This window comes from Nicotiana attenuata, unplaced genomic scaffold (assembly GCF_001879085.1).
Source record: "Nicotiana attenuata strain UT unplaced genomic scaffold, NIATTr2, whole genome shotgun sequence".
NCBI classification, from domain to species: Eukaryota; Viridiplantae; Streptophyta; class Magnoliopsida; order Solanales; family Solanaceae; genus Nicotiana; species Nicotiana attenuata.
Window position 1 is genome coordinate 1 of NW_017670664.1, and position 9,008 is coordinate 9,008.

The window sequence follows — 9,008 nt, forward strand, 5'->3', positions numbered from 1 at the left end:
AATTATTTTTACCTGGTGTGAAACTATCTTCTACCATGGCTAGAAGGAGTTTTAAAACAGTGAAGGCATTGGATTTGGTGCTCAATAAATACGTCCATGTCCCCCTACTAAAGTCATCAACAATGGTAAGAAAATACTTAAAACCATCATAGGTACAATTTTTATAGGGACCCCAAGTGTCAACATGAATCAACTCAAACACATGCTTAGTAGAAATGGAACTTGAAGGAAAAGGAAGCTTAGCTTGTCTTGCCATAGGACAAATAACACAAGGAGTAGTAAATTTAGAACAGGAAGGAATAGTTGAACATGAAATATTCTTCATATGATTTAAAGGCATGTGGCCTAACCTATAATGCCACAGCTTTTCTTTTACATTAGGATCAGAAAAAGTAAAACAGGAATTGGAAATAGCACTAGGCTTTGATTTCTTGCTAGAAACTAGACTATTAGTAGAATTGGAAAAACTCTTGGAAACTTCTGCAGGCTGCCTTGAGTGAAGAAAATAGAGACCTCCATTCTCCTTACCAATCTCCAGAGGGCTCTTCAGTGAAGGGCCCTGCAGTAGAACACAAGAAAAAGGAGTGAAAAGAATATACTTCTGAAGCTGTCTGCAAAGCTTGTGTACAGACAGGAGATTAAATCTGAAAGAAGGTATATATAATACATTCTGTAAAACCAAATTAGGTAGAAGAGTGACTGAACCAAAATGAGTGACTCTAACTCTACAAGAATTAGGCAGATTGACCATTAAAGGCTTAGGCAAGGTTCTAAAATTTGAAAAGAAACTTTTATTGAAAGTCATATGCTCAGTAGCTCCACTGTCTATTATCCATGACTCATTATCTATATTCATGAAACAAGCATAAGAGTTGAAAAATTTAGAGATACCAGCACAATTCACACTGGCAGAAGCATCAGATGTTCCTGCAGATTGCTGATTGAGCTTCACTTGTTGCAGCAACTGAAGCAGCTGTGTCACATTCTCCTGAGTAAGTGCATTGATCTCTGAAACATTTTCAGCTCCTTTGCCACCCTCTTCTTCCATGGTAAAAGCATTGTTTGCCTGTGGAATTCCTTGGTTTTTTCTCTGTTTAGTAAACTTGAAATCTGTTGGAAAACCATGAATCCTATAGCATTTATCAATTGTATGCCCAGGCTTCTTACAGTAGGAACAAATACTGGTGTTCTTCCTTGCATCAAAACCTGTCTTTTGTGTTTTATAATCATTGATTCTCCTTCCTCCTGTTCCCTGATTAGCAGCAATGAAAGAGGCTGTTTCTCCTGGGTAAGCAGGAGTGGCATGTATTTCCCTCTGTTTTTCATCCTGAATAACTAGGGAATAAGCATGTCCAATAGAGGGTAAGGGAGATGACAACAGGATGTTGCTTCTGACCCCAAAGAAGGTGTCATTTAGTCCCATTAAAAATTGTAATAATCTCTCATCCTGATGAGCCTTCAAACTCTTAGCCTTAGCACCACAATCACAGTCACAAATGCAAGCAGAGAAGGTGTTGAGTGCATCTAGTTCATCCCATAGGCTTTTTATCTTAGTGAAATAACTTGATACACTGGAGTTACCTTGAGTTACAGCACTTAATTCCTTTTGCAATTGAAATAGCTTGGCACCATTTGTCTGACCAAATCGGTCTTCTAGGTCACTCCACAGGTCCTTTGCACTTTGGGAATATAGAACACTTTCAGCTATTTCTTTGGAAAGGGAATTGAGCAGCCAAGAGAGCACCATATCATTACATCTAGCCCATGCTCTTTGGTGTCCAGAATCTGCCTCAGGAACAGCCAAAGATCCATCGATGAAGCCCAGCTTGTTTTTTTTGCTGAGAGAGCAATCACCACTGCCCTTCTCCATCCTCCATAAGCTCTTCCATCAAAGGGTGAGGAAACAAGATTCATCCCTGGATAATCAGAAGGATGAAGATAGTAAGGATGTGCTGAATCCACTATTCCAGCTCCTACAGGTGCTGCAACTGTAGCAGCATTAGAAGTGATGGAAGCTGAGGGAAGGACCTCAGTAGGATCAACAGGAGTACCCATGGTAGAGAAGAAAATAGAGAAGAAAATCGATTGAATTTGAGCAGATTAAACCTGCTCTGATACCATGTAAAAATAGAGAATATTTGATAAAATTTTCTGTGTATTGATGATGATGATCGCTGTGTACAGTGCATGTGTTTATATACAAGCTAAATGGAATCTAAGAAAATAACCACCTATACATGTGTCACTATTCTATTTGTATATCTGTAACTAACATATACAAAAATAAAGAATAAAAAATAACAGCTGTACAATATTCTCTTCTAGAAGCTTCAGTCTTTATTGTTGAATAGGCCCAACTCTGTATAAAGATAAGAAGCCCAATTATGTAGATAGGGAGCCCAAATGATAGAGACCCAAAACAAAATGGACCGGGTTCTTTACCATTAAAAGAGTTTGGTTCTTCAGACCAAAACTCAGACTTAGGAGACATCGTTAGGGTTTCTCTGTAACCATCTGTAAACATCGACTTACACCATTTTCCAGTCCAACACCGAAGGACTTCATTAAAGTAAATGAAAAGAATAATTTGGTAATGTCTATAGTCTAGCTAACGGGCAAATTCGATGGTCAAGAAGGATTACGTTTTCGGATCTGCAAAGGGCTAAGATTCTCTAATGTCAATTTCTTTATTGTAAATAAGGTTTGTTAGAATGTCATATTATGATTAATAATTCAGATTCGAATCTTCGAATACATGATCTCATTAGATCGTTAGTTTATGTTTTCAATTATTATTTACAATTGTTTCAATTATAAGTGGTGTAGGATAGATTTAATTGCAACTACAACCCTAATTCATATGTGGTCAATTCATTGATTTCGTCTACACTAACAACAACATGATCAATTTCTTCAATAATAATGCAAAGAAGAAAAAGAAAGACCATATCAAATAAAGGTTACAAACTTAAACTTATTCCTGGAATAAAAAGGAGCAAATGCAGCAGAATGTTTACTACGTACATTCATATAGTCAAATCTACTTAATTTGTTATTCATCATATTCTTATTTCTTGAATCAATTATATTGTGTCATAAACCGGGAGGTGGGTGCAAAATTGGGTGAATTTTTCCGTCAAAAAGTTTGAACTATTTACAAAATGATATTTTGTTTATTTATGTTAGATCTTTAAATTGCAAGTACATTTTTAACCATATAATAAGTAAAGGTTCTTCGTCGTCCTGATGGTTTTTACGTAAATAGAATCTAAATTGAGGGCAAATAACACTTCGTTCTTCATTTCTTTTCCACGTATTAAATTATGGTCTTTTCTTCACATTTAGTTGCCTTATTTTCTTTCTTCTTCACCTTCTCTCTGCTAGCTCGCGCTCTCTCTCTCTTCGACCTCTTCCATTTTTAGTATTTTCTACTGGATTTCGACCTCTTCCCTTTACCAATTCTTTTTTGGTGTTATCGATTACTTCTCGTTACGGAGAAATTGAGAAATGGCTGATTCCTTTATTTGGCTATGGACGCAATCAGACCAGTATCTTGGCTTGGCAAACTTTAGATGGTATGTGATTTGAGGCTTTTCTATCACATGCAACAAGTTCTTTTGCAGTCATTATGTGGTATCCTTCTCTTTGCCCCTTTAGGAACACAGACTGAGCCTCGATATTGCAATTGGTCCTTATGAACGTTGTTTGGTCGAAATCCATTTTTATTTTTTATGAATTCAGGCATTGATGGAAAATAAACATTACTTATTTATTTATTTTATTATTCAATTTTGTCGGTAAATCCATTATAGATTTCCTCGGGTATGGAGGTTTTGCATCCAGATTGCTAATTAAAATGTGGGTCTACTTGTTTACATCTTTACACTGTTCATATTTTGTGATTTTTAGATTCTCAATACATGATATTATCATATTTAATTGGAATATAATGGTCTCCAAATTTTTATTTTACAGGTGAAAATTGCTCAAGTTGGGGAAGAGGGACACCGCGTCGACTGTAAGAGATTCTAAGCTTAGTTATATTGTTAAATGTTCAAGCATACTGTATAGATGCGTGTACTTTAAGAATAAATTAAATGTTAAAATTACAAAATTTAGACCTTACCATAGAAACTTTATGAAACGCTTGAAAAACAGACACCTAACAATAACAAGAATATAGGCGAAGCACAAATATAGCCGGGGGAATATTCATATCTAGGTGCTAAAGATAGTGAAAAAAAAAAAAACCTTAGGCGATGTATTGTATACAGAAAAAAGGAACCTGAATAAAAGACAACACTTTTAGAACAATATTAGGTAGAATGTGTGCGAGATCTATCTGAAAATGCTACTGCCTAACTATTCAGATCGATACATTCTTCCTTTGAACCTAACGTCATGATTCCAGACTTTATTAAGGACAAACCTTCTTCTTCTTCGGGGACAAGCCTTCTAACACATTACTGAAGATCCCTGGTAAATGAGACTAACTCTGTTTTTCGAATAGTTTTGTTGTTCTTTTCTACATGCATGTGTTTATCATTTGGGTATTAGGTGAATTGGGTAACCAACACAATTTCTCTGCACCAAGATGTTTGATTTTATGACCGAAACCGTTGGATAACTATTTTTAGTTTTTTACTATTCCTTGTTTGACAGGTGTTGTACAACAGATGATTTCTCAATTTCTTTTACTCTTTCTGGTCATCACTCAATCTAGGTGTGAGCTCATTGAGATGGTGAGTTTCCTGCAATCTTTCTTTGTCTTTTGCACTCTCTCTTGGTAAAGATCAAAATTTGGATCTTCACTCCTTCAAAGTTTATCCATCTTCCTTCTATTTGAATCTGATGTATGCTTTCTGGTTTAGCGAGTTATTTGTGAAATTTTTTTATCGCACTTGTTCTGTTGGTAATCACAATCTGATAAGTACATTGTTTTGAATAATCTCGTGCTAGAACTTTTATATGTATGCCAGTAATTGTGCATGCTTTACACATTGATTATTTTTTTTACTGTTTGAATTTTTANTTATTCCTGGATTCCTTTTAAGGCCCAGTGAATGCTGGAAATCTCACGTTTCAAGGCCCAACAAATGCTTCAAGTTAAAAAATCCTTTTTCAAAGATATACATAGGAATACGGGGAATAATTTGCAAATAAAATTTAGGTTTCGAATTAGGTGGCGGGTTCGAATTAAGAGGGTTTCCCCTTTTGTTTGAATTCGGACTTGAATTCGAGACCCGAATTTATAAATGTGAATTAATTAGGCCCCTTTAAAGACGAAAATGAATAGAAAATCTTAGTCTACTTTAGGTTAGCCATAAAATAATAAAACGAGATGAACCTCGCTAAATAAAATTGCATAGATAGCGAGGCCCTCATTAGTTGCTTATAATAACATGCTTAGAATTCGGGACGTGCCGTTTAGCGAATTTCACGGTTTTCCCTGCAAAGATGATAATCCGCTAGTCGCTATAGGCACGTTTTAATAAGTTTACCTTCTTAAATACGGGTACGCGTTTCGCGCAACCCAAATCCAAATCCTAAAACGTTGAATAAGAGGTGTTGAGGATCCGGGTGCATTTCATGTGACGTGATCCAAAGGCACGCTCTTAAACGGCGTTCACTTTCGTAAAAAAATAAATTTAAAGCGGCAAATAATCTTGAAAAATTGCACTATAGGTTTAAACGTGTATAAAAATCAGATTTTAGCCATTTATAATAATTTAAGCGACCGTGCTAGAACCACGGGATCCGGGGATGCCTAACACCTTCCCTCGGGTCAACAGAATTCCTTATTCAGAATTTCTGGTTCGCAGACTCCAATTGGGAAGTCGAATTTTCCTCGATTTGGGATTTAAATTAAACCGGTGACTTGGGACACCAAAAGCCAATCTTATCCCAAGTGGCGACTCTAAAATAAATAAATAATCCCATTTCGAATAATGTCACTTTAAATGGAAAAACTCCCTTATACATTTATCCTTCGGGGTGAGTGTGTAAAAAAGAGGTGTGACAGATAGTATAGCCCCAATTGCGGAACATGAATTCTTGGCGGTGAATGGTGAATCATGTAACATTGTACTAGCATGAGAGACTCAATGTTTGATTGTAATTGATTATGTGGAACATTCAATTACAAATAAAAATAATTATTGATAACTATGCAATAAACAAAGATATTCTAAAATTTGTAGATAAATAGATTCTTAAACTCAATGCTTATAAATATCGTCCAGAAACTAATAGGAGAATGTTTTATAGCTAGATTCCTACTGAGTTTCTTCTCCAACTCCTTAACATGGCAGGCAGGGAATTTTTAGAAAGCTTTCCTCAGCCTATAGGGGACATGGATAGCAACAACTTTCTATGTCAATTTGCCCGCAGCAATAGTCCAACAAAGCTAATCACCACTAGGAGACAGAAGGTATGTTTGCTAATTACAACATTATGTTATCTCACTAACTCTCTCACTAAATTGATGTACAGGTCCTTCAAGATGTGTTTTCGTCTCTTGGTTGTTGTTTCCCATACTAAATAAATCATGTTAAACAAATAATCTATTGTACATGAAATATTTTTCCCTTTTCCATTCTGCAATTATTTTCAAGAAATGAGTTGCGACTAATTACAAAATTTATACTTTAAAATAATAGTTACAATATGGTGCCATGGAATTATTTCTTTTCATACCTTTTAGTCTTTTTGTGCAGCCTTTTTTTTTTTTTTGAAAATCAAATACTTCTTGTATATAGTGGCAAGGGGCATGTATCAAACTTGCTTCTTATTTTTATTTGTAGGACAGATACATCAGAGTAACAAATGGCTAGGCGGCAACAAAATATTGCTGCTATAACACCGAATGGAAGTGCAATGGTAATACAACATTTGTCTAATGCTGGTTTTCATTCAGCATGTGTTTCGGCAAAGCGTTTTTTAGATGTTATGTATGCATAACATATTTCTTATGATTTTCTTAGACATATTTTTACTTGTACTCCCTTTACTATCAAAATCATTCTCTGAATTACTAGCACTAAAGGCGAATGTTCACTGTTGAAGTTAGAGGCGTCTAATGTGTATGTCACTCTTAAATTTGTTAAATTTATCAAAATTACGTAAACTTTGCACAACATAATGATCACATTGATGTTGAGCAGAATATTTGAACAATGCTACTTTTTGTAGGTACAAGAAAAGCCTATTGAATTACTTGTAATTTTTGAATCTGACATATGACTTCTACGCCTTGATAGGAGAAAAACTTCTGGACAACTTTATGGTGAATATTTACGATCCAAATAAGCCGTTGTTTAATATTAAATATTGCAGAATCATGGCGACTAAAGTGACTCTAAAACTGAAATTGAAAAGCAAAGTTATTAAGCTCAGAATTCATATTCACCCATTAAGAGGTATATTAGCTCACTTTTCTCCATTCGTAGCTTGCTGAAGGATGGTTTAAGATTCTCTCATTTATAGATAATGATTCATATCCTCACTTCCTTATGGATTGATCTAAGTAACAAGTAAACCCCATCCATGTGACTAATATGAAGATATATACACTTATATTATCATGTCTTTTGCAGCAATTTTTTTTGGATTTAGCTAAACCTTTTTATTTTCTGAAAAATCATTCTCTGTTTGTATGGTACTGATGACATACCACTAGAATCTAATTGCTGTAAAAGTATGTTCTTGATTTCTGTTTTTTTTTTTCATTTTCCAATTGAGGAGGGCTTTTTGTTATTTTGTTGATTTTTTTTGTCTTAGATTTCCTATTTCAGGCTTTCTCTTTCTGTGGGGAATGTGAAGTACTTGACTAGACTTCATTTTCGACAAATCTAGCAAGATGATCCTGTGTTTCTGCTGCTGCTTCACTCTTGGCTTATGTTTGGTCGTAGCTATTGATTTTTGGAAGATACTAAAAGAAGAAGTTGGCTAAGATGAAGGAGTAACGTGCAGTTGATGATGAAAGAGTAACATGTAATATGGATACTACATATTACTAGACAAGTTGCACCTAAATAGAGTGGGCTTAGATGAAAACTTGGTATAAGGTGGAAGAAGATGGCTGGGAGGATGGTTCTAATGATGGTAAGATTTCTGCCTTTGAAAATTTTGATTGGAAAGCTTTACCTCTAGATGATTATTTTAACATTATGCAGGCTGCATTAAAATATGATGCTTTTGTAGATGCTTGTGCAGGAGAGACATAATCATCTTTGGATAATATTGCTAAAATTGCAAGACCGGCAGGTTTGTGTATTAAGATCAATATGGGAACCCCGTTTTAGTTATGTGCTTTCTCTTTTACCTAACTTTATGTCTTCTGGAGTTTTTTTCTTTTCATTCTTTGGAAGTAATATAGTTATTTAGCCAACTATTTCTTTATATAACATATATATGTCGGACAATTGTAGCTTTCACTCTACTGTTTTTCGAATCTTTCTTCAGTCTATTTTCTTTTACTTCTCTTCCTCTTCTTTTCTAAGGGACTCTAAATTTATGAATTGGATATGTAAGCAGGTTCTGATACTTTTGTTGGGTATTGCTGCAATACTACTGCAAAAAAGAAGGATTACACCAACAAATATTTATGGAGTGAGACTTCTACCAGAAAAGCGTTTTCTTTTGTCTTTCTCATGGAAGTAGGCACAAGAATGTAATGTTGCAAAAATATATTTCATATCTTGTATAACTTCGTTCCTCAAATGTATGTACATAGTAGCATTATTATATTAATATCTAATTAGCTTAGTAGTGTTCTTCCTTTTAGTAATCTTGCTATACAGTTAAACCAGAAATTATTTCTCAGTGTCAAACCTTCTTGGTATTGTGGACCCGATGTCGGGCTTACGCCCGTGCATAGCACGGGCACCGGCCATCTAGTTTTGTTAGATGTGTTTGATTTTTAGTAATTGAGAGCAAGAATTTCAATAACAATAATAATAATACTGCAATAATAGTATTTGTGAGCGGAAATACACCAACTGGCTTGA

At 34.9% G+C, this 9,008-nt stretch overlaps 1 protein-coding gene and 1 long non-coding RNA gene across 7 annotated transcripts; one reads left to right on the top strand and one right to left on the bottom strand.

Moving 5' to 3' along the window:
- Positions 1 to 376: 376 nt before the first annotated feature.
- Positions 377 to 2,055, bottom strand: LOC109242022 (the record flags this gene model as incomplete). Its single annotated transcript, XM_019408848.1, has 3 exons — positions 1,756 to 2,055; positions 668 to 1,672; positions 377 to 559 (listed from the first exon to the last, which is right to left on the bottom strand). Coding segments are annotated over exons 1-3 (1,488 nt in total), but the record flags the coding sequence as incomplete, so codon positions are not given.
- A 1,259-nt stretch (positions 2,056 to 3,314) lies between these two features.
- LOC109242029 lies at positions 3,315 to 8,782 on the top strand. Of its 6 annotated transcripts, none has more exons than XR_002070342.1 (7): positions 3,315 to 3,575; positions 3,976 to 4,742; positions 6,312 to 6,430; positions 6,804 to 6,879; positions 7,780 to 8,103; positions 8,175 to 8,265; positions 8,536 to 8,782. It is a non-coding gene; the product is annotated as an uncharacterized LOC109242029 (long non-coding RNA). The 6 variants fall into 6 exon arrangements; XR_002070345.1 differs by lacking the exon at positions 6,804 to 6,879 and having other exon boundaries at positions 3,316 to 3,575; positions 3,976 to 4,479; positions 4,663 to 4,742; XR_002070344.1 differs by lacking the exon at positions 6,804 to 6,879 and having other exon boundaries at positions 3,317 to 3,575; positions 3,976 to 4,018; positions 4,412 to 4,742.
- Positions 8,783 to 9,008: the final 226 nt, after the last annotated feature.